This window comes from Mobula birostris, chromosome 20 (assembly GCF_030028105.1).
Source record: "Mobula birostris isolate sMobBir1 chromosome 20, sMobBir1.hap1, whole genome shotgun sequence".
Classification (NCBI taxonomy): domain Eukaryota; kingdom Metazoa; phylum Chordata; class Chondrichthyes; order Myliobatiformes; family Myliobatidae; genus Mobula; species Mobula birostris.
Genome location: NC_092389.1, coordinates 5,859,606 through 5,885,884, shown reverse-complemented (window position 1 = coordinate 5,885,884; position 26,279 = coordinate 5,859,606). Strand labels below are relative to the sequence as shown.

At 40.4% G+C, this 26,279-nt stretch overlaps 1 protein-coding gene across 5 annotated transcripts in view; it reads left to right on the top strand.

Moving 5' to 3' along the window:
- Positions 1-26,279, top strand: part of LOC140212748 (D(2) dopamine receptor B-like) — a 117,370-nt gene that overhangs the window by 36,343 nt on the left and 54,748 nt on the right. For all 5 annotated transcript variants that reach the window (XM_072283909.1, XM_072283905.1, XM_072283907.1 and 2 more), the window contains one exon: positions 25,176-25,481. In XM_072283909.1, coding sequence (XP_072140010.1) covers positions 25,203-25,481 — 279 coding nt within the window. In that variant the 5' untranslated portion in view covers positions 25,176-25,202. The remainder of the gene's footprint in view (positions 1-25,175; positions 25,482-26,279) is intronic.

The following is a 26,279-nucleotide window of genomic DNA, read 5'->3' as shown; positions in this document are numbered from 1 at the left end:
TGACCTGCTGAGTTCCTCCAGCATTTTGTACATGTCACTCTGGGTTTCCAACATCTGCAGAATCTCTTGTGTTTATGATCAATGAAGCAATGGTGGTTACCCTTCTCTCACAGCTGAACCAGGGGTGTGGTAAATTGACCTGCATGGATGAGTTGGGCTGCAGGGCCTGTTGTATGTACAGCTCTATGACTTTTTAAGTGGAGGCAAAAAGTAGCAGAATTCTTCCCAATGTCTTAGCCAAAACTTATCTCCCATTCAAAATTGCCAAAAAAAAGTTATCTGGTTATTATAATAGTTCTGTTTGTGGGATCTTGCTGTGTACAAATAAGCTTCTAGTTATTCTCCGTCAGAAGAGTGATTACCCTTCAAAAATAGTGGAGTCAACAATGACATAGGAGCATTCAACAATATCTAAGAACATTAAGAGCGCACACACACATAAATATACATAAGGAAATTCTGAGACTGCACCCTCCCAATATTCCACAGGAACCAGGGAAGGGTGGGAGCCCTCGAGGTACGTTCTCCATGGAGTTACACAGAGCTTAGCTGGCATGGGGGAGATGAAGAGAGAAAGGCAACCCTGACCTTCACTCAAAGGGATATACAGTACCATGTCAACAAGCCACGTACCAGGGTTGGGGTAAGAGACTTGTCATTGTCTCAAATTAGAAGAGTCTGGAAAGAGCCCTCCATAGATGCTGCCTGACCTGCTGAATTCCTCCAACATTTTGTGTGTGTTGGTCTAGATTTCTAGCATCTGTAGTACCTATTGTGCCTAAGACCTGTCCTTAGTTCTATCGATATTCTTCCACACGTTCAGTATGGAGTTTTCTGTTCCAGTTTATATTTGTAAAGGCAGAAACATATGTTATGCGAATTATTGTGTAGCTTGATGTGTGTATAACTCCAGGAAGGCATCATGCAGAAGTGGCCAGTCCAATCTCACATCTGGTAGTGAGCCGGGAATGATCTGCCACGCTTTCCACTCCATGTAACACTGAAAATGTATCACAGCAACCCTCAAGCAAAGACACTTCAGAACCCAATTTCTTGGGCAATTTGCTTGTTTTGAAATCGTTTCCCAAAAGCAGTTAAATTTAAATTCCTTTGCACATCCATTGAGCACATTTACAAGGATCACTGCCACAAGAAAGCAGCATCCATCATCACAGATCCCCACCATCCAGGCTGTGCTCTCTTCTCACTGCTACCACTGGGCAGCAGGTACAGGAGCCTTAGGTCCCACATCACCATATTCAGGAACAGTTATTACCCTACAGCCATCAGACTCTCGAACCAGTGTGGATAACTTCACGCATTACAACCCTGAACAGATCCTACAAACTCACTTTCAAGGACTCTTTATAAGTCATGTTCTCAGAATTATTTTATTTGAACAATTTATCTTCTTTTGTACATTGGTTGTCTGTCAATCTTTGTTTATGTATAGATTTTCATAAATTCTATTGTATTTCTTTTATTTTTCTCAAAGTGCCTGTAAGGAAATGAATATCAAACTAGGATATTGTTGTATATTGGCAATAAATGTTATTGTCTAAACTCTACGTGTTGACAGATTTTACTTTGACTTTAATTTTGACATCCTTGTTCAAAATGACTCCATTGACCATGAAGTGATGGCTATAATATGAATGTAGGCTTTCCTTTTTGCCGCATTTCGAAGACTGGCTATCTTGCTGAGGCTTCGTACACAGCCTATAGGCTTCAGAACTAGAACCTGCAATGAATCAGCAAGCTTAAAGAGAAATTAAGTCTAGAAACAGTTGTACATACAGAGGCATGAGAGATTCTACAGATGCAGAAATAGTGAGCAACCCACACAAAATGCTGGAGGAACTCGGTAGGCCAGGCAGCATCTATGGAGGGGAATGCTTTGCATCGAGCCCATTCTTGGCCCGAAATGTCGACTGTTTATTTCCCTCTATAGATGCTGCCTGACTTGTTGAGTTCCTCCAGCATTTTGTGCATGTTGTGCACAGAGGCCAACCTTCAACTTGTGGCAGTTTTTACATTTGATATTCTCTAAAACTTCAAACTCCTGGGAGCGGACATCTCGCACAACCCCTCAGCATCCCAGAACATTCTACACAATCAAGAAAGCTCACCAATGCCTCCTTTCTGAGGAGGATGAAGAGAGCTGGACTATGCACACCTACACTCACATCATTCTGCAGATGTACAGTAGAGAGCATCCTGACATGCTGCATCACTGCACTGCAGCGGACAGGAAGGCTCCACAATGGGTAGTCAAAACTGCCCAACGCATCACTGGCACAGCCTACCTGCCATCAAGGACATATATACAGAAAGGTGTCATGAAGGATCCAACTCACCCTGCTCATGGACTGTTTGTCCCACTCCCATCAGAGATGAGGCTACGTAGCATCCACACCAGGACCACTAGACCCAAAAATCAATTACTTTCCACAAGCAGCAAGGCTGATCAATACCTCCACCCATTAACCCCCCCACACCCCCAACCACCACTACTTTATCATTTTCTGTCAGGCTCACTTTATGTACAGACACTCCTGTGTCTAGCATCACTTTATGGACATAACAATCAATGTATATGTTATCTTAAGTATTTATATTTATTGTGTTGTATGATTATTATTATTGTGTACCTTATTGTGTTTTTGTGCTGCATCAGATCTGGTTTAACAGTTATTTTATTCTCCTTTACAGCTGTGTATTGGAAATGATATTATATAATCTTGAATCTTTTATTTATCTTTTTATTGAGATACAGTGCGGAATAGGCCTTTCCAGCTCTGTGAGCCACACTACCCAGCAATCCACTGATTTAATCCTAGCCTAATCACAGGACGATTCACAATGACCAGTTAACAGCAGCAGACATGAGAATGTCTTAGACTCTGGGAGGAAACAAGAGCATCCAAGGGGAACTCATGTACATACAGGAAGGACATAAAAGTTGAACTCCAAACTCCAATGCCCCGATCTGTAATAGTTACACGTTAACTGCTATACCACCATGGCACCCTATCTTGAATCCCTTTTTAATCCATACAACATAGACCAATATTGTCAGGAAATGTAGAGGAGGCTTGACCCAAACACAAAGCAGTGGAGATGACTTAGTTGCAAGCAATCACTTTACTAATAAACTGCAAAATAGCAAGCCACAAGGGGACCACAAAACAGCAGAGAACAGGTACTTAACAGAACAAGGTTTGAAGGCTCAGAGCAACTGATTGAGGCTGGCTGGTTTGATGGGTGAACAAAGACTGTGGATGACAGCTGGGTTTAAATAGGCTGCAGGTGATGCATTGTGAACGAGTGGCAGGTGAATCCTGTTAGCTGGTTGGAGTCTGGGAGGAGCCTGCATGTGCAGGTCTAACAAGTACAGCACAGTACAGGCCCTTCAGCCCACAATGTTGTGCCGACCTTTCAACCTACTCCAAGATCAATGTCACCCTTTCCTCCCACATAGCCCTCCTTTTTTCTATGTGCCTAATTGGTCTAAGAGTTTATATGTGTCTGAGAGTCTCTTAATTATTCCTAATGTATCTGTCTCTATCACCACCCTTGGCAAAACATTCCACACGCTCATCATTCTCTGTGTAAAAAAAAAATCTACCTCTGATATCCCACCCCTATACTTTCCTCTGAACATCTTAAAGCTATGGCCCCTTGTAATAGCCATTTGCAGCTTGGGAGGCTTTGCCTGTCTACTCTGTCTATGCCTCGTATCATCTTGTGCATGTCTATCAAGTAATCTCTCAGCCTTCTTCTCTCCAAAGAGAAAAGTTCTCGCTCGCTCAACCTTTCCTCAATTATTATGATATTGGCTTCTCTGCAATTGAATATAATGCAATTCTTTTAATTTCAATACCAAGGTGAACTTTACATGTGGCCAATTTGTACAGCTATCAGCATTAATATAAAAATGAGTCATAATCATATATATCTGAACCATGAAGCAAAAGACCAACGCGTACAAACTTGCCTTTCCCTCTAAGGCATTTTTTCGAGTGTATCATTTAGTTATCTGCCATTCTTTACTTGCCTGTCAAGAGAAAACATCAATGTAGTAGCAAATTACCAGAGCATTAAATAACCCTTTGCTGTTTTTTGTTGCGTGAGCATTGTTTTGGAAATTACACCAATAAAGGCTTAAACGGTGCCTAGGGTGATGCTGAGCTGTCATTAAAGTCTGAGAGACTTTAATGTGCATTAAATTCCATGGAAATTTCATGAAGTTTCAGAACTATTGTTATGCAACAAGCTGGAAATAAAATTCCTCATTTAAAATGATTAAAATTCCCCTCAAAGGGATGAAGTATGGATTCCAACGTGGCCCCAGATTAGTCCTGGCATCTGAATTCTTTCAAGATTCAATCTAAAGGTTCAAGATTGTTTAATGCCATTTCCTATACACAAGTGTAAGGAGAGTGAAATAACTGTTACTCCAGATCTCATGCTGCACAAAACAACCACAAAAGATAAAGCATACAATAATAATAAAACACAGTAAATATAAATATATAAGCTAGCTTATATACATAGATTAATAGTATGCCCATAAAGCAACTGATAGGAAATAATAAAGTAGTGGTAGAGTTAGTGGATGGGAGATGTTGATCAGCCTCACTGCTTGGGGAAAGTGACTGTGTTTGAGTCCGGTGGTCCTGGCGTGGATGCTGCATAACCTCCTCCCTGATGGGAGTGGGACAAACAGTCCATGAGCACGGTGGGTGGGATAGGTGAATTAAGCTGTTAGGAAGAACTGCTTCTTATATTTTTCTACAGATAGAAAGCCCAGATGAAAGACCAAACGTCATTTTGAAAAAGAGCATCAAGCTGAAAAACAGGAGCAGAGAAACGAAATAAATCACGAAGTGACACTTAAAGCTGGAGATTGAGTTTTGTCTGTGTAAATGCAGCCAACAATTGCAAAGGGATTTTGATTGCAGTAAATTAATTCAGTTCAGTTAGAGCACTGAGAGCTTTGTGTTGTGGCACAGGCTCAATGCAACGGAACAGGGTCTCAAAGGAATCCACAGTAATGGAAACTGAATTTCTTTTTGCCTATTATATACTGTCTGCAGATAATACTCCCTCAATACCAACCCAAGCTCGTTCTGCTCTCCCACACCAGGTATATCAATTCCTTCAACAGTAATTCATCGTCTCTCTTTATTATTGGTGCAATTAGTGCCAAGTTTCAGAGAAGGATGAGTTCAGTTATTGGTACAGGCATCACACTATGAAGCTCCAGGTCCTGAAGTCCCTTCAGTCAGAAAGGAGGAACCTATAAACTGTACCTATCATAGCCTCATATGCCGCACTTGAATAATTGGTTCACCTGTTGGAATACATTCAAAAGCTTACAAGTGACACAAAGCTGCAGAAAAGAAGCAAGAAAAATAACGCGCGCGCGCGCACACACACACGAGAGTCTGCAGATGTAGGAAATCTTGAACAACTCACACAAAATGTTGGTGGAACTCAGTAGGACAGGCAGCATCTATGGAGAGGAATAAACTGTTGATGTTTTGGGCCAAGACCCTTCATCAGGACTCAGGATAATAAGGAAAATAAGCCCTGCAATTCATAAATGTTTTTTTTAAATGGCAGAAGTACTCTTTAGATCTGACAAAGGATTCCTCTCCACAGATGCTGCCTGACATGCTCAGTATTTCCAACATTTTTTGATATGGTTTTGGACTTCCAGTACCGTAAGTTTTTTTTAAATTCCTTAAAATCATAAGCATATGTTAGGAATATAATTCACCAATAATTTTTGACTGCTTGTAAGAAGACACAGAGATGCAGCACAGAGCATCATAGGAAGTCATTCCTGCCTGTGGCCATCAAACTTTACAACTCCTCCCTTGGAGGGTCAGACACCCTAAGCGAATAGGCTGGTCCTGGACTTATTTCCCGGCATAGTTTACATATTACTATTTAATTATTTATGGTTTTATTACTATTTAATTATTTATGGAGCAACTGTAACGAAAACCAATTTCCCCCGGGATCAATAAAGTATGACTATGACTAAAAAAAAGTGGTCTACGATGTTTCAAGAATCAAACAGCTAATTGACACCAAGTCAGATAAAATGGTGTTAGGACAGGCAAACAAATCCTGGTTGGAGAAGTTTAACTAAAGAGAACCCATGAGTTTAAGGAAGAAATTGCTGCAATTAGTAGTCTAGGGAAGTGAAGGCAGTATCGGGGTAAGAAGTTTGCAGGTCCAGGGAATCGAGTGCAATCAATGGTGTCTTCCTGAAGTTTGCATTTTCTCCCTGGGATAGCGTGATCCATCCGAGTGGTCTAATATTCCTCCCACTTTCGGAAGATGTTTTGCTAAGTTTCTGATGTGCTACTGATCAAATGCAGGGGCATGTGTGAGCTGTACGGCTACAGGGAAATAAAATGAGGAGGAATGGGGCTGAGGAAATTGCCTTGCTGGAAGCTGGCAGAAATTCAATGGACTTAACAGCCTCCTTCTATGTTTTTATTGGTATTATTGCATGTTAGTATGCTCTCAAGGGGCCAGTATCTGCTAAATATTACAGACTTAGGACATATTAAAACCATGTAGAGATTTAAATGGCAAAGGTATTTTAATTGGTGGACTGGGAGCCAGTGAGCTCAGTAGAAGGTGAATGGTGTGATTCTGGATACAATACAGAATTCTGTTAATGGACGTTGGAAAATTGGTACTTGGTAGGGAGAGCTCCTGTTCTTGTTCTGGACGAAATGAGTAGGTTTGCAGTCCATGTGGGCTGTATATTAATGTAAAATAACTCAGTAAATAATAGCAAAGTTTAGAGAAACCAAAGCACAGAAGGGTGTACCAGGTTTTCACTTTAATCAGTTTTAAGGAATACCATTACACAAGGTGTCAATCATAGAGGTAGTTTTACACTCTCATTGAGAAACCATAACTTCTGGAGGCACACTTAAGAATTTCCAATATATGTTTCATTAGGCAAGGCAGTATTGTATAAATCTTTGTATAAGTACTGGTTACTATGAACATCTGACATGGATAGGAAAATACAACCTGCAAAAACAAAATAACGTTCAATGTAAAAGAGAGCTGGGAGGTAACATATAAAGATGGCAGGTAAATATTAATACAAGTATTTATTTATTTACTTAGAGATACAATGCAGAACAAGCTCTTCCAGCCCAACAAGCCTCATCGCCCAGCAACCTTAAACAAGCTATTTAACACTAGCCTAATCATAGGACACGTTACAATAACCAATTAACCTAGTGAACTGAGAAACCCCACGTGGTCACAGGGAGGACGTACAAACTCCCTACGGATAGAGCCAGAATTGAAATCTGAACTCCAATGCCCTGAGCTGTAATAGCGTCACACTAACCACTAGGGTACCATGGTGCCCCAATATAGAAAATATTCTTTCTCTATTAAACTTAATCTGCGCAGCCCATGAATTTATAATTATCAATTTGTGGTAACTTATCAAATGATATTATAATTGATCAGAAAATAAAGCCCTTCTTCGAAATCACAATTATATTGTTTTGTCTTACTGCATCTTTTCATCCTTCCCACAGCACCGTTGATATCTAAATTTACTGGACTAGCAATTCTAGACTATTGAATCAGAGAAACATTTGGAGCCCACCATGGTAGTTACGGGATTAAATGCAAGCAATTAGATAAACCTAGCACTATAAAAATTAGTAGTTTCAGTAAGAACAACCAAGAAACTTCTGGATTGTCAGAGAGTTTGTTGATATTCTTCAGTGAAGGAGATCCATCATCATTACTTGGTCTAGCCCACGTGTACCCCACAACCACCAAAGTGGTAAATTGTCTGTTCAGTTCAAGAGTAATTTGGGATGGACAATACTTCATGGCTTTGCTGACAACATTCATAGTATATAAACAAACAAATAAAATAATACATGATTTTCTGATTACAAGAATGATACATTAAAAAGTTAATGAAACATGATGCAATTGGTTAATGACTTTGCAACCCATTTGCTACGGTGCGATGAATACAGAATCCACGAATTGATTTATAGTATCTTCAGCTAAATCAAGCCATTCACAGAATAGATCCTTAAATAGACTTACAGAAAGATTTACAGTGTATCCAATGGTCTATTGAATGCAATGACAGGAATCAACATTGAAAGAACATACATCACTGTATCGAACACCAGAGTTTAATACTACAAGCTTCACAAAGAGTGAACATAAAGATTATTAGGAGAATACAAAATGTAGAGTTATTAATAGTAAAGAACTGCTTTTACCAACATATTGCACATAAAGAAATTAATAAAACATATCTCTATACTGTATAGTAAACATACAGATTTAGAAACATATTCTATATAATTATGACTGATCATATAATTCAGTACCCTGTTTCTACCTTCAACCCATATTTCTTGAACCTGTTACCATTAAGACATATACCTGTGACCTTCCTGTGCATAGTTAATAGCTTGGTTCTCCACGTGAGGCAATTCCACAGCTTCATTTTGATTTGAATGAAACTTTTTCTCCTGATCTTGATTCTAAATGGCATACCTCATACCTTGAGGCTGTGACCCTTTGTTCCGGACTCATTCTCCCATTGGAGTCATTCTCCCTATAAGTAAGACCTATTAGAATATCATGAGTTTTTAATGACAATCCTCTCATTGCTTTAAATTCCATGGAATACAAGTCTTATCAATCAAATATTTTTCTCATATATTAGCCCTGCTATTTGGTCTAATAAACCTTTACGGTTTTGCATCCATTAGAAGAATATCCACAAATAAACAACCTCATGAACCACTCACTTATCTTGGAGTAGATGGTGATCATATCTATTTCAGCATTTTTTGTTTTATCCTTGCCTTGAAATGTACTTTCCCTGTACATTGGGAAGCTCACTTGTGCCAGAATCAGAATCTTGAAAGAACTAGTTTTTCAAATTGAATGTTACACTTCATGGATTTCAATCGAGCCTTTGTGCCAACATGAAAATGGCTTTTTTGCTGGCACTGCTGTTGAAAGTATAGTTAGCCAATATTTGAATTCACTGTTTTTGTGCATCCCAATGCTTTCTCAATGATTTCTGTTTGCACCTGTGGTTTAACTTTCTCCGCACACTTTACTTCGCAGCGGATATGCAGCACCGGGTCTTTTGAATGTAACTGACAGTTTGTCTATGGGGCAGTGCACTGTGGGATTTGTGCTTGCTTCTGCCAAGATGGGTGCATTGTCATTGGTTGAAGAAGCCAGCTGCTGGTGAATCCTGATATTAGTACATGAAACAAGATGAGAATTCTATATGAAACCTCCCACTTCATTACAGCTGCGTCAAAATGCTGGAACTTTCTACCAATAATCTTCATCAGACATTCTGCAATGTTCAAGAAGATAGATCACCCTGCCCTTCAATTGGCAATTAGGGGCAGATTATAAACACTGGCCTTGCTCGCTACACCCACATACTGCAAATGAATAGAAAATGCAACTGCCAAAATCAGATTCAAGGTAATTTTACGCTATTTCCTATGCACGTGTAAAGGAGAATGAAATAATTCTTACTCTGGATCACATGCAGCACAATAAAACACAATAATATAAACAAAACAAAAACAATTAAAAAAAACAGTGGTTGTCCATCATGTCCGACGATGACAGGAAACCTGGGCAGGAGAGTTTTTAAAGTGGAGTCCAGTGGTACGAACAAGCATCAGAAACTGGGCTTTTTCTTGTTTGCAGCGAATGACCACGGCGTTTTCTGTGCCTGGTCATGCCCTTCGCTCTCCATGGAGTGTTGCAGAGCCACCTTCCTGGCCATTGGATCTCATTCACCCATTCCACCGGAGCTGTCTTCATGTGCTGGGACAGGCATGTCCCTATGAGGCCATCGGCTACCCTCACCTGGTTTAGCCTGCCTGTTGAAGCTGTGTACCAGGGAGTGGCCGCTGTCGCATGCAAAGAGCTACTTGGAGACGCAAGTGAGAGCTGAGGTGTCTGCTGGGGACCAAAGGTGAATGAGCTGCCCCAGAACGGACACAAGTCCTTTCACTAGAGGTGCTACCACTCTCTGGATGCCCCATACACCCCAATAATAAAAAACACAATAAATATAAATACATAAGATAGCTTAAATACATAGATTAATTGTATGTCCTTAAAATGACAATAGGTACAGGAGTGTCTGTACATAAGGTGACTGACAAGAAATACTGAAGTAGTGGTGAAGAGGGGAGTGGTTAATGGTTGGAGGTGTTGATCAGCCTTACTGCTTATGGAATGTAACTGTTCTTGAGTGGTGGTACTCCTGGTGTGGATGCTGCGTAGCCTCCTCCCCGATGGAAACAGTCCCTGAGCAGGGTGAGTGCGATCCTTCATGATGTTATTAGCCCTTTTCCAGCACCTTTCTGTATATATGTCTTTGATGCTGGGTGGGCTAGTGCTGGTGATGCATCGGGCAGCTTTGGCCACCTGCTGTCGAGCCTTCCTGTCCGCCATAGTGTAGTTTCCAAACCAATCAGTGATGCAGCTTGTTAGGATACTCTCGACTGCTCATCTGTAGAAAGATGTGAGTATTTATGTGCAAGGTCCAGCTCTCTACAGCCTCCTCAGAAAGGAGACACATTGGTGAGCTTTCCTAACTGTGAAGGAAGTGTCTGGGACCATGAGGAGTTTGTGTATGATGTGCACTCCCAGGAGTTTGGAACTGCTCACAGTTTCCACTGCTGTGCCACTGATGTAAAAAGGAAGTGAGTGGTGCGAGTTCTCCTAACATAACCATCTCGTTTGTCTTGTTGATATTAAGGAAAAGGTTATTCTCCTGGCATCAGGCCTCGAGCTCCTCCACCTCCTCTCTGTAGGCCATCTCATCGTTGTTGGTGATGAATAATGTCGTGTCATCACTGAACTTGACGATGTGCTTGCTCTGCTGAATGGTCGTGCAGTCGTATGTGAGCAGAGTGTACAGCAATGGGCTCAGCTCACAGCCCTGGGGAGCACCCGCGTTGAGGATGACAGGGAGAGAGTAACAAGATATTTACTCCAGCTGTTCTTAAGTCCAATCAACCAATCAACTAATCAGTTTCTGAGTCTGTCAGTCCCAAACATACTTAACTTTGCTTCTCATCTTTGGTGAGACAAGGTCCACCATAAACAAACGTTGTTCCCCGATAACGTGACTGACATGAGCAAGGACTGAAATATGCAGTTTGAAGTGTATGACTTGAAAAATTACATATTCCTTTTGGAAGCATGTTCTAAAAAAACACCTAGTCTCCAATAGAATAAATTGCCAAAGTTTCATAATAACTAGACAGTAGTAGATAACTATAATGGAAGATGGTCATATCTCCTTTAATTGCTATTATATCAAGGTTTTGGTAAAAGCTATTGTGGCTAAGTTGTGCAAAACCAAATAACAGGATGGTTAACCTTCACATACAAATTTCAGTCTGTGCTAATTAAAAGGCTGGATGTGTTCATGAGGAAACTATATCATTAGTCTCAGATGACAGCATCTGGTGGATATCCATGAGGAATTGAGCCTGGAGGTACTTATAAAAATTGCAGTATTAATATACAATACAGTAATAAACATAGTCAAGATTTTGAAAATAGAACATGAAAAGTATTCTGGCAAATGGCACAACGTAGTGGCATCTGAAGTAGTTTGCACTAATGGATGTGTTTCCAAAACATCGCTGAATCTCTGGCTCCAAACCCTCAGCCCACATCCATTGTGAGGTTCTGTACTTTTCCCCTATTCTCTCTCTCCAACATCTCCTACTCATGCAGTATTGAGGGGAAAACAGGTAATTTGCTAAACTGATGAGTGCCTCAGAATTCCCCTGTCATTTTATTTCGTTTCCTTCAGAACTTGTTCTACTTTTAAGATGTGCTCTGTTCATCTGCCCCTTCCTCTCCTTGGTTGGGTCACCCTAACCTTTGTCTTGAAACGTTTCCCATGTGGTATTTTGCATTAAAAAGCACAATATAAGTGCAAGTCATTTTTTTTTTTAAACAGGAATACTATGTCGAGCTATCTCCACACTCCAACAATTAATCAACTAAATTCTCAAATTTACCAATTAGCATCATGTCAACATTGCTTCTTGAGCATGGCTATCTTCAGTCCTTCACTCCTAGTGAAGTTGTCACTGACTGGTTCTTTTATATTTTTCATTCACATATTGGAGGCGGTACAGTAGCGTAACAGTTAGCGTAATGCATTACAGTGCCAGCAACCGGGCTTCAATTCCTGCCACTGTCTGTAAGGAGTTTGTACGTTCTCCCTGTGACCGTGTGGGCTTCCTGTCAGTAGGTTAATCAGTCAAATGGATATAATTAAGCAGCACATGCCCGTGGGCTAAGGGCCTGTTACTGTGCTGTATCTCTAAATAAATCAATATTACACTTTTACAAGGGAAATCACGAGCAAACCTGGATGAAGGAATCACAAGAAAGAAACCTGGCTTAGAGATAGTGTTGTCTGATCAAGTCCTGGGGCGAGATCATGGGTAGAGATAAGGTCAGGGTTATTAATTGACTGGAGTTGTTCAGTATAGACCATATATAACCCTTCACCTTGGATTCTCAATTTGAATTAAAATCAAACACAGCACAATTAACATCTTCTTAAGGTGTTTGGCACCACATTTGATATTGAGTAATTCCTTCATTGAAAACAACAGCCAGTTGATAAATTATAAAAGCAGTCTGGGAGAAAGAATGTGATCAAACCACAACAAATGCTGAATAATTTGGTAAATTTTATTAATGAGGTTGTTGCTCTTTGCTGGTTAGTTAATGTTCAAACAAATCAAAGGTTCTTGTGACAGAATCATCGCTATCAGTGCTCATTACTTATTATGACCATAGCATCGGATTAAGATCATTAGTTTTTGCTAAAGAGGACAGAGAAATGTTGCACATTTCTTTTTGTTCATTCCTTAATCCTCATGATTTTGATTAGGCTTGGAGATTACCTAGGAGGATCATAGACACAAACATAGAAATTCATTGATCACAGTGACTTGCCAATCCTTCATTATCGACCATGTTTTAATCAGAGGTCTGGTGCTTAAAATTCAGTAGTATTCAATGTGTGAGGTGTTACTAACTAGGGCAACCTCTTCACACAGACACGCATATGGAACAAGCTGCCAGAGGAAGTGTTTGAGACAGATACAATAATATTGTTTAAAATGCACTTGGATAGGTACATGGGTTGACGATTTAGAGAGCGATGGGCCAAACACAAACAAATGGGATTCGTTTAAATGGGCATCTTGGTCGTCATGGACAACTTGGGTGAACTGGCCTCCCATGAATCAGTGAGTGCAAAGGAAATTATCAGAGAACTCTACTAGCAGAGTTGAGTTAAGAGGATAAAGGATGAGAAATCTAGTTTACGATTCAAGCATGGATTAGATCCTGGGCAAAAATACGGTATGATGAATCAAAGCCCAAGAGAGTGTTTGGTCTTCGATCATTGACTTGGAGAGATGGTTGGTGATTTGGGCTGTATGTTTACCTCCAAGTTTGAAGTGGTTATTTTTTGGGGTTCAAACAAGTGAGCTGGAGATGTGTGACGTGTAGAGTCTGAAGGAACTTAAGTCAGTAATTAATTTAAAGCGGATTTATCTAAACTGAGTTCCCCACACCAAGCTGGGACATACCCCAAGGGGTATTTAAATCTTGCTGCTGAAGATTGACTGGTTTTGTTAAAAGATTCCTATTCTGAAGGTGTGAAACGGCAAGCTTTCCCTAACATGATAAATAATGCCACAAGGGCAACTTGCAGCTGTAAATGCCTGCAAAGCTTGCAGAATTGTGTACTATGATCCTAAAATAGTTATAACCTGACAATTGGGTGGATAGGTTGTGTAGCAGATAGTGCAATCTCTATACAATGCCAGCGATCTCCGATTGGGGTTTGATTACCACTGCTCTCTGTAAGGAGTTTGTATGTCATTCCCTTGACCATGTGGGTTTCCTCCAGGTGCTGCGGTTTCCTTCCATGTTTCAAAGGCATACAGGTTACGGTTAGTGAATTGTAGCCATTCTATGTTGACGCTGGAAGTGTGGTGACACGTGCAGGCTGGCCCCAGCACATCCTTAGACTGTGTTGGTTGTTGACACAAAACAACAAATTTCACTCTGTGTTTCGATGTATCAATGTACATGTGAAAAATAAAGCTGATTTTTTTTTACCTTTATCTTAATCTTTTTTATGCTCTAGCTTCATAAAATAAGCAAAGACAATTTGTCTCTACTAAAACAACGTCATTTTTGACTATGAGTAGCTAATTAGATGTAATTGCAGTTGGCTATATTATCACTTGAAGTAAGGTAAAGATTTGTATAAATTCACCAATACCAAGCAGGGCATGGGGGGGGAGGGAGAATATTGTATGGATAATGTTGCCTTCATTGATCTAGCCTTCAATTGTAATTTCACACTATCTTGCTAATTCATTTTAATTGTGGGAAAAGCAAAATGGGTTCAAAGACACCATTTAGGTTTTAATCATTTATTTTTATTTAATTCCTACATTTGTACCTTGATCTCTTAAACTGGGACACTGAATAGGTTGAGGATCTGTACAATAAAACCATCTAAAGTGTGTAAAAAACCATTACATTAGCAGTGAAACCTCTCCCAGGGTGTTACAAGTGTTTTCCCTTTTGGCTTCAATAACTGCTCGCATAAAAGTACGAGCGAGCAAAAATAATTTCCCATGTTAGAATCTGCAGATTGTATGCCAAATTTTAAAGTGCTGTTAAACACGTTTGTGATTCTCATGAGGGATGAAAGGACTTGGGAATGCAGGGCATGTTTTACAGAAGAGATATCTATGGAATTCCCTTTAAAGCTGTTAAATGAAACATCCTTGATATGTGAATTCACAGCAGTCATTTCTTACCAGCCTCAATGTGAAGCATGCAGTTCCTCGTGAATCTTGCAATGCCATCATTTTGATTCATGGGGTTGATCACATGATATTGTCTCCTAATTTAATTTATATTTCCCTCACGGCACCTGGAATAGTGTGCAATTTTAGAACTTAGAACGTTACAGCTGAGTGCAGGCTCTTCAGCCTATGATATTGTGCTGAACTTTTCACCTACTGTGAGATCAATCTAACTCTTCCCTCTCACATAGCTCTCCATTTTTCTATCATCCCTGTGTCACGTACCCCGTGACGGGTTAAAGAACCAACAGAAATAGAAAACACTTGAGTCTAGTATTGCTATTCACTAATACTATTTAATAGTAACTATGCAATACAGTCATATAAATTCAGATTTATTAAACAGGTTAGCAGAGTGTGTGTGTGTGTGTGTAAATATAGAAACCAAGCTTCTTCAAGCCTAGGGGTAAATAGATACAGTCTTACGATGATGGGTAAAGTTCAGTTCAGTTCGTGGTATTGAGTCGAGTAGTGATGGAGAGAGAGAGAGATATTTGTAATCCAGGGTAAATGTCGAGAGAAGGCAATTATGTCGATATCCCACAGATTCCACGACAGCAATACAAAATAACAATAGTGGTAGGTTTTATCTCCGAAGTTGTTCCACTCCACACATGAAATATCACCAACAGTGATCGTCAACGAATATTCCTTCAACACAAGTGGTACCACACCCGAATTCAGCTACAGGTCATCCCAAAGTGGTGGCCACAGGATACTCCAACAGAATCCACGCATGGATTATCACTAAGGGGACCCTCTTCAAGTGGTAAAACTACCAACCCAGGCAAGGATTATCACTCACAGGTAGTTTCCACACATGGGTACTCCAAACACACAACTGTGATAGCCACTTATCCAGTTCCACAACATATGAAATAACTCCAATGGTGATTTGCACAGGGGTGACTTTCTTCAGTGAACTACCACACCCAAACAAGGGTAACACACAAGTAGTATTCACAAAGGTACTCCCCTCACCAGAGAACCCACTCCTGTGGATTAACTACATGACAGTCACACCTTCGTATTCGAATGGAACTCAAACTCACCCTTACGGGCTACAGAGGAGTCCAAACAGTGACCTCTTTGTCACCAGGTTTCTTCTGTTTCGAACCTTCCTCTCCTCTCTTCCTTTAAAGTCACCAAACGTGACCACAAAATAAGGAGACCATCTTCTGTGGTAAAGTTGTCAACCCCAGGCGAGGGTTGGACACATAGATAACTCCCCACCGGTCACACCTTTTCCACACTGCGAGAGCCACTGATCGATTCTCCTGATCGATCTTCCTAAAACCCACCCTTCTGTGGGCACACCAATCTCATCCAGTGTCCAAAACCATGTGTCCGTGAGCCTATCATCTGACCTTCTATTTATCTCACCATGCTGAACACCAGCTGTCCATCAAGTAGCTCCTCCCTTCTCTCTCTGTAAGAACTTAGAGGCTGCCAGTGTCCTTGCAAAGTGTAAACATGCTACAGAGAGAGAAAATCTCACACACACACACGGTGTTTGTGTTGGACACCTCTCTCTCTTTTTAAAGGTATAGTCCATAAAAAATATGACCCCTAGGGGGTACATAACACATGTGCCTATTTAAGAGTCTCTAAAATGTCCTGAATGTATCTGCCTGTACCACCGAACTAGGCTTCAAGGGGAAAATGAGTCACCTCCCATGATGAGGAAAGATACTTTGGAAAGATACAAACACAATACCATCATGACTTGATTGAGATGTATAAGATTATCAGAGGCACAGATCGAATGGACAGCCAGAGGTAATTTTTCTCAATAAATAAATGAACAAGTATAATCTTTTTGTGTTATTTATTTAATCTAGATTTAGGACTTTATCTAGTTTTAGGATTTATGGGAAGATCTGATCACCTTTTAGGTTATATTTATGCAGAAATAGAGAAAAATCTACAGGGTTCACAAACTTTCTAGCACTACTGTATATTTATTGTGTTTTATAATGGAGGCACTCCACTGGTCACGGTTGACCATGCTGACTACACAATACACAAACCAGGACTGTATTAGATTATTAGATTAGATTATGAGGACACTCAGTCCTCGTTTATTGTTATTTAGAAATGCATGCATTAAAAAAATGATACAATGTTCCTCCAGAAAGATATCACAGAAACAGGACAAACCAAGACTAAAACTGACAAAACCGCATAATTGTAACATATAGTTACAACAGTGTAAAGCAATACCGTAATTTGATAAAGAGCAGACCATGGACTCGGTGAAGAAAGTCTCAAGTCCTGATAGCCCCATCATCTCATGCAGACAGCAGAAGGGAGAAACTCTCCCTGCCATGAACCTCCAAGCGCCACGAACTTGCCGATGCATTGGAAGCACCTGACCGCAACCGACTTTGAGTCGGTCCAAAAACCTTCGAGCCTCGGACCAGCCCTCTGACACCGAGCACCATCCTCTGCTGAGCGCTTTCGACTTCGCCCCGGCCGCTGAGCAACAAGCAAAGCTGAGGACTTGGGGCCTTCCCCTCTGGAGATTCTGGATCACACAGTAGCAGCGGCAGCGAAGCAGGCATTTCAGAAGTTTCACCAGATGTTCCTCTGTGCTCTCATGTCTGTCTCCATCAAATCAGAACTGTGCACGGCACCCAACTTGACAAATAACAGACATCTCCCTGGGAATGGCTGCTGCAAGCTGTGTCGCGTCGCCATCTTCTCCTCCTCGAAACAAAAAGATAGAGAGAGCAAGCTGTTACCCATGCAGCAGGCTCCCCTTCTCCATGCAACTGATGAATCCAAAGGAATAGCAGAGACCAATATAGTTTGGCACCAGTAATGTCACAGGAGTTGCCAGTCGGCGATGAACTCAATGTAGGATTGACTTAGGGACTCCAGCTCCAGCTCCCAAATTTTCCCTCAGGGTTTACTTCCAAAGCCTTCCCCATGAGTGGGTATAGTGGGTTTGAGATCAGAGTTTTCCTTTCCTAGATGAGCTGCCAACCACGGCTGATGAGCCCCATCTGCCCGAAGCGACTGGTTTTAAGGTGCCAATAGCCCGCCTTTGCCACTTCTCTTGTCAGTAGAAATTGTTCTGCCATGCTTAATAGCTAAGCCACACGTGAAAGCCAGGGGTTGGACTTGGTTATCAGAAGCTATTTGAGTCACATGCCACTGGAAGCATTTAATAGGTAGTGGGGGCTTGTTCCCATTAAACCCCTGACTATAACAACCTTAAGGAAGCAGTTTTATTATTACTGTGCTCTTTATCTGATTGTGTTATTTGTGCTGCATTGGATTCAGAGTAACAAATATTTTATTCTCCTTTACTTTTCTGTACTGGAAATAACATTAAACAACCTTGAATCTTGAAAGTATATCAGTGAACAAAATGTGGTTTTAACCTTAATGTCAGAGGACAGCACCATAACACACCTAGTAGACGTTGCTCCGCAATGCTAGACGTTCACGTCCAATCCTGACCTCAGATGATGATTGAGCGGAGTTTTCACATCCTCTCTAGTTTACTCCCACATTCCAAAGATGCGCAAATTGGTTGGTTGATTGTCAACTGTAAGTTGTCTAGGTGAATGTGTAAGTGGGTGATAGAAGCTGTGGGGAGCTGATGACAAAAAATAAGATGAATGTAGGAGGAGTGTGAATGGATGATTGATGGTGGCAAGGGCCCAAAGGATCTGTTTCTAAGCTGTATCTTTCTATAATCATGACTCAATATCACCATTACTCACTTTACCTGGCGCATGCGAGATGGCGGAGGCTTAATGATATTATTTACTTTCTGAAAATTTACCTGGGTTCTTGGATTTTATTTTTTATATTTCAATTATCATAGCATTCAATCAATAACTTAAAAATGGTAAAATTGCTTTAAGCTGTACCAGAGAGTTTTGGTGGCTCAGCCATCAAGTATACGCAATGCAAAGATGAATAGGTCTTAGGATATTAGGGAGAAATTGTGGGGTATTGGTTTCATCAACAGTGATCTTACTGAATGTTGGGGCTCCTGCTGTATTTCTTATGTCTAAACATTCTAGTCTTGAACTGGCCTTCTATGTGATTGTCCATACTATGAGGCTTTGGTTATTGTGAGAAATTAAAGTACAATGCACAAATTTAACCACATTAAATAAGGTAAGACAAAGAAAACTTAGATAATGTACTTTTTAAACACACCTTCTTTGTTCAAGTCTTTGAATGGAGAAAATGGTTATTTCTTTCTGACTGGAAATAAAAACATTTGAATGGTAGCTTAAAACTCAAATTGTATGCGCAAGAAGTCATTGCTTAAATGTTCGGAGCCTCAATTCCCAGTGCAAAGTTTGGCTCTGTGGTGTGTTGACTTTGTAAACTCATGCACACGTGTGAACGTGCCAGAAGGCAGCATTTCCAATTTTCGGCTCATTAAACTTGCAAGATTGCAAGATTGCAAAATCAAAAACACCATATGCTGAATTCGCTGACCTGGACAACCAGTCAATCAACTTTCTCATTGAATTAAGTTCTACTATTATAACAGTTGTCCAGTTTGCTCAGTATTGTGTGTCATATGAACTGAGATCCAGATAGATCATCAAGAACAGATACAAAGTCCCAGTTCAGTAATTCCATGGGTTTATACTGTACTTTACATGACATCCCAAAGCACTAGAAGCCACAAAATTTTGAAACAGGTACCCAACGCAAAGGAGATACCATTGAGCTAGAGACAACTCTAAACTAAGTTGTAGTTCTTACATCATTGGAATCTCTCTATTCATAATATGTGCTAAGCTGTGGCGGAGAATATCTTTGATTAAAAACACACTACAGGTTCAACCAATGAAAAGAAATGGCCCCCATGTCCTAAATCCTGATTTGTTACAAAGGATTTTCCAAAGGACTTACTGGTGCCCATTGGCCACTGCTGCCGCCTTACAGCAGAGCTGCTTCTAAGGAGACAAATATGACTTCTCACATTGTGACATCTTCATATTCTTTTCCCTTAAGGTCTTAAATGAACTGTTGCAAGTGCAAATGGAGAGCAATTTCATCAACTCAAGAAATTGACACAATGTCTCAGAGTCTGTGGCTCTGTGTTCCTAACTAATAATTAATAAAGAAAGCAAAACAACAAGGGGCAATGACAGAACACTGGCAAATGTCTTCTCCTTGTGACATCTGGACTCACATAGCAGCTTGGCAGAGGAAACCCTCCTCTGAAGATATAATACTTTCTTGAGTCTGTAATCACTGTTGCAATTTTCTTGTGGTGTATGGCAACTGAAAGAGAAATGTTTCCTCTCAATACATGTATATCTTATTGAAATTATTTTATTTTCTAATATATGAACTGCAATCACTTTTGATAATTCCTATTCAATATCAGCTTGGTTTGTACTTGCTAAATAGGCTGTTTGAAGAAAGTAGAGTCCAGCTGGAAGGATTGTACAGGTTGCATTGCTTTTCCACAGCCAAAGCCTCATATGTTTTGAAACCTCTAAGTAATTATTCAGAATGGGGCTCATAAGTCTCTGAAGCTCACAATATTCTATGTCATTCCTGTTACTGTTTAATGAATGCATCACTTTGCATTAATTACCTTAATTTCAGTTTTTTAGTACAATGAAACAACCCAGAATGAATGTCACCTCCATCAATTAAGGTCTGCCTTTCGGAGATATCCCAACAGTGCCCCTTGCCCCCCCATGAATAAAGTATAGAATAACAGGATCAAGCAATCCAGAGCAGTCTAACACAAACGCAAAAGTGTCTAAGTTCACTTCAAAGTCAATAAAGAATAATTGTCTCTTCCCCAGAGCAAGAAGCTGAAACCAGCAGCAGATAGGATGCTAGATTTAGCCTTGGATCCGACAAAGAGAAATATCAGCCAGAATGTCTACTTTGGTGACATTAGCCAGACTGTGCATTTTCTAAGTGTTGTTCTGGATTTCCAGCATCAGTAGAATCTCGTGTTTACTGTGTGTTACCGTGTGTTGCTTTGATTTTAAGCATCTGCCGAAACTCTCATGTTTAAGAAATGAGGGAAATAAACAACAGACAATAGATAGTAGACAATAGACAATAGGTGGAGGAGCAGGCCATTCGGCCCTTTGAGCCAGCACCACCATTCACTGTGATCATGGCTGATCATCGACAATCAGTATCCAATTCCTGCCTTATCCCCATAACCTTTGATTCCGCTATCTTTAAGAGCTCTATCCAGCTCTTTCTTGAAAGCATCCAGAGACTTGGCCTCCACAGCCTTCTGGGGCAGAGCATTCCATATATCCACCACTCTCTGGGTGAAAAAGTTTTTCCCCAACTCCATTCTAAATGGCCTACCCCTAATTCTTAAACTATGGCCTCTGGTTCTGGACTCACCCATCAGCGGGAACATGCTTCCTGCCTCCCGCGTGTCCAATCCCTTAATAATCTTATATGTTTCAATAAGATCCACTCTCAACCTTCTAAATTCCAGAGTATACAAGCCCAGTCGCTCCAATCTTTCGACATATGGCAGGATGAATATACAGTGCATACCGAACCAAACTCGACAGATGGAAGTTGGATATTTTTTTCTCTGGAAAAACGCAGCAGTTTCTGATAGATGTGCCCACCTCTGAATGAGTTCAGTGAATTCGATACTTGCTTCTCTCTCATCTCTATTCATACCCTGGTAAACCATATTCTTAACAATGGCAAGCCAGGCTTGATGGCTCTATTCTTCTAGATAGGGATATAAAAGTGTAAGGAATAAAACTCGGAATAGACTATTCAGCACTTTGTGCTACCATTCAATAAATTGGTTGTTCTTTTACCTTCGAGTCACTTTCCAGCACTAACCTCATATCTCTTCTTAATATCTAAAAGTCTATCAATTCACTGTCATATCAATAAGACTGAAAGAGTGCAGAGAAAGTTTACAAGGCTGTTGAGAACCTGATTTACAGGGAAAGGTTGAACAGGTTCAGACTTTATTCCCTGGAGTGTAGGAGAATGGGGAGATTTGATAGAACTATACAAAATTATAAGGGGTAAATACAAGCAGGCTTTTTCCACAGAGCTTGGGCGAGACTAGAACTAGCGGTCATGGGTTAAGGATGAAAGGTGAAATATTTAAGGGTAACCTGTGGGAGAATATCTCACTCAGAAGGGTGGTGAGAGTGTGGAACGACCTGGCAGTGGAAGTGGTGGCTGCGGGGTTGGTTTCAACATTGAAAAGAAGTTTGGATAGTTACATGGATGGAGGGATATGGAGGGCTATCGTGCAGGTGAATGGGATTAGGAAGATTAACAGTTCAGCATGGACTAGATGGGCCAAAGAGCCTGCTTCTATGCTGTAGTGTTTCTATCACTTTCATGGTGTAGAATTTCAAAGTCGCTTCAGGGTGAAAAAAAAATTCTTCTCAATTCAGTCCTGAATGACCAATTGCTTACTTTGCAATCAGGACCACTGGTTCAGCACCCAGCCTCAGTAAACTGCAATTACCATGTCAGGTCCCATAGGGATTACATACATTTCAATAAGACCATCCTCTTCAAGTTGTGAGAGTACAGATCTAGCCTCCTTAATCTTCCTTCCAGTCAAAGATCTTACTTTCCCAGGAATCAATCCAGTGAACCTATTCTGTACTCCCTCTATTACAAGTGCATATTTTGTTAGGTAGGAAGTCCAGAGTGCCAGCTGGTGGTGTGGTTGCGTCTGCACTGGACTTCGAGGCAAGTGGTCCTGGGTTTGGAACCAGCCGGCTCCTTGCATGCTTTCCATCCATGCTGGGTTGAGCGTTGAGCTAACAACTCAGCCTCATAAGAACCAGACCAATGCTAAGGAGACGGCAAAGGTTGCCGCCCGATGTGCCACAAGGCGCAGAGAGGAACAACAACAAAGAGAGCCCAGAGCAGTACAAAATATTCCAGACATATAGCAGAATCTTAGTAGCTGAAGCAGGACATGTGTATTCTTGTACTCAAATCCTCTTGCAATAATGACCAACATACCACATGCTTTCCTGATTGGTCGTGGAACAGTGATTCAAAGTTCAAAGTAAATTTACTATCAAAGTATGTATACCATTTATAATAACCTTAAGATACACAAAGACATTCAGCTTCTTCCAAATACAAACACCTTTCAACTTGTCATCATTTACAAAATAAAATCTATCTTTCTATTCTATCAGCAGCTAACCTGATATTTCTCTGAATTATTTTCTATCTACCATCCCTGGTCCACTCATTTAACTGGTCTATATTCCCCTGAATCTTCTCTGTCCAGTTCAGACTGCAAGGCGTACCATCTGAAAACTTGAGTATAATGCACTTGGTTTCAACCCCCTCCATTTCCAGTCCTGATGAAGGGTCTCTCCCCAACATGTTGAATGTTTATTCCTCTCCTTAGATGCTGCCTGACCTGCTGAGTTCCTCCAGCAGTCTGTGTGTGTTACTGAATTTCCAGCATCTGCAGAATCTCTTGCGTTTGTAATACACTTAATCCCATCATCCAACTCATTGATATAGATTGTGAACAGATGGTGCATTTATTCCTACTCTCTCTCCATTGACCCATCTGTATCCACACGATGATAGTCCACTGTCCAGTCTAACTTCGTTTAATAATGTCTTGTTTGGCATCTTGACCAAAAGCCTTCTAAAAGTCCAAGTATACCATATTCAAAGTTCAAAGTACATTTATTATCAAAGTACGTACACCATATACATCCTTGAGATCCACCTTCTTGCAGGCAGCCGCAAAACAAAGAAACTCAATAGAATTAATGGGGATAAAAACCGACACAATAAAGACCATGAGAACACCTAAAGCGCAAAAAAGAACAAATCCTGCAAACAATTAAAAAGTAAACAAGTACCACACACACAAGGTTCCCAACATAGTGCAGATGAGACAGGGTGACATACGGCGGGCAGCAAACAAAAGTAACTTAAAAGTAAATATTATCCTTAAAGTGCAAAATACAACCTCCGGATAAACTAATAGATTAGTCAAATATTATTTTCCTTTCATAAATCTAAGCTGATTCATCCCAACTTTATTATTTTTTTTGTGGTTCCCAGTGACAAGTAATAATTGATGTTGGCATTATCCACTCTGCTGATGTCTGGCTACCTTATCGTCCCCTATTCCTCTCTTGTTCCATTTTTGAACAGTGGATTTGTATCTGATGCATTCCAACCTGTAGGAAACAGTCTAGAATTTTTGAATTAGACAGATGACAACCAGTTCATCCACTGGCACCATTGTTATCTGCTTCAAAATATTACTGCAGAATATCATGCAGTCTTGCTGATTTATAGAACTTAGAACATTACAGCACACTGCAGGCCCTTCGGCCCACAACGTTACGTCGACCTTTTAAGAACTCCGAGATCAATCTAACTCTTTCCTCTCACATAGCCCTCTGCTTTTCTTTCATATATCTGCCTATCTAAGAGTCTTGTAAATGTCCGTAATATATCTGCCTCAACCACCACCCCTGGCAACATCTTATACACCTCCATCAAATCACCTCTCTCATTCTCCTTCATTCCAAACAGACAAAAACATATTTTCAATGCCATTAATTTATTTTATACTAAATCTTACTAATTGCTTTGACTTCCTCATTACCCCAATATTTCCATAATGCTATAGAACTGGTCAATAATATTAATGCCTCAAGACTGTATGGGCACACTGATGTAAGCAAGATATCTGTACCACTGTATGCAATTGTTATTCACCACAGATACCAATAACAGCTCCACTGTGCACTTAACACACACAAAATGCTGGAGGAGCTCAGCAGGTCAGGCAGCATCTATAGAAAAAAATACCATTGGGTCTTGGCCTGAAACGTCGACTGTACTTCCTGGCCTGCTGAGTTCCCCCAGCATTTTGTGTGTGCGTGTTGCTTGGATTTCCAGCATCTGCAGATTTTCTCTTGTTTCCAATGTGCATTTATCATTCTTGTTTGGTTGGAGGAAGAGAGAAAGAGAAACAAGAAAATCAATTCATTGTTCTTGAAACATATTATTTTTCAGCTCGCCACACACTATACTCCGAAAATGGACCAGCTCCTCTCAAACAGCAATGTAACAGTTCTGAAGGTTTCTATCACATTGCTCCACCTTTAGTTGATTGTCTTGTATTCATTGTCCAGGTTACACTGACTGACTCTCCCATCTCCATTACAGGCAACAGGGTGGACCTACTCATCACCCATGGATCCCTTTGACGTGGTTATGTTCAATGAGACTTATGATGGAAACTGGACAGAAACAATCAAAGGCACAAAGACAGAGAGGAAGTACCAGTATAACTACTATGCCATGCTCCTGACTCTTCTCATCTTTGTGATTGTATTTGGCAATGTGCTGGTATGCATTGCTGTATCCAGAGAGAAAGCCCTACAGACTACTACCAACTATCTCATTGTCAGCTTAGCAGTGGCAGACCTTCTTGTAGCCACCTTGGTAATGCCATGGGTAGTTTACCTGGAGGTAAGGTGCACATTTTCTACCTTAAACAGAACCTTGTTTAAACAGGAGTGCAGGAGATAAAGTTCTTCAATGAAGTTGCAACAAATGGATAGGTTCATTGGGTCATAAGCAACATTACCTCTAATTTTTTTTTTTACAGCTACATGAACCAACCATTGCTCTGAGCAGGAAATTTTTACACAGCCTGAAAACTGTGCGGCACTCTAAAAGATGTTTTTTGTCATACACACATCCAACAAATACAGACCACAGCTCAGATAGACGACGTCAGGTAGTCAAAACAACTGACAGGCACAATGGCAAAAGTAAAATGTTTTGACTAGACGGTGTTGGCATTCAGCATTGTCGGTGGTTTATTAACAATGAGCTACTGACATCCATTCTGTGTTTGTTGTTACAAGTTGTAACAGTGTTGTAATGTGAAATACTGATAATGTAAATATGTTGAAGCTCTAAAATGTTTCAAAGTAAAGATTTTGGTACATTTATTATTTATGGATTATATTCACTAACACATAATTAGTTACAGGATATTTCACAATTTCAGAAAACAGGAAATTATAGGCCGGTGAGTCTGACATCAATTGTGGGAAAGTTATTGGAAAGTATTGTAAGAGACCAGATATGTAAGTATTTGGATAGACATGTTATGTTGAAGTTGTATAAGACGTTGGTGAAGCCTGATTTGGAGTATTGTGTGCAGTTGGATGTGTGTATGACAAAAAACATCTTTTAAAGTGCCACAGTTTTCAGGCTGCGTAAAAATTTCCTGATGTAAACAAGGCTGAAAGAGTACAG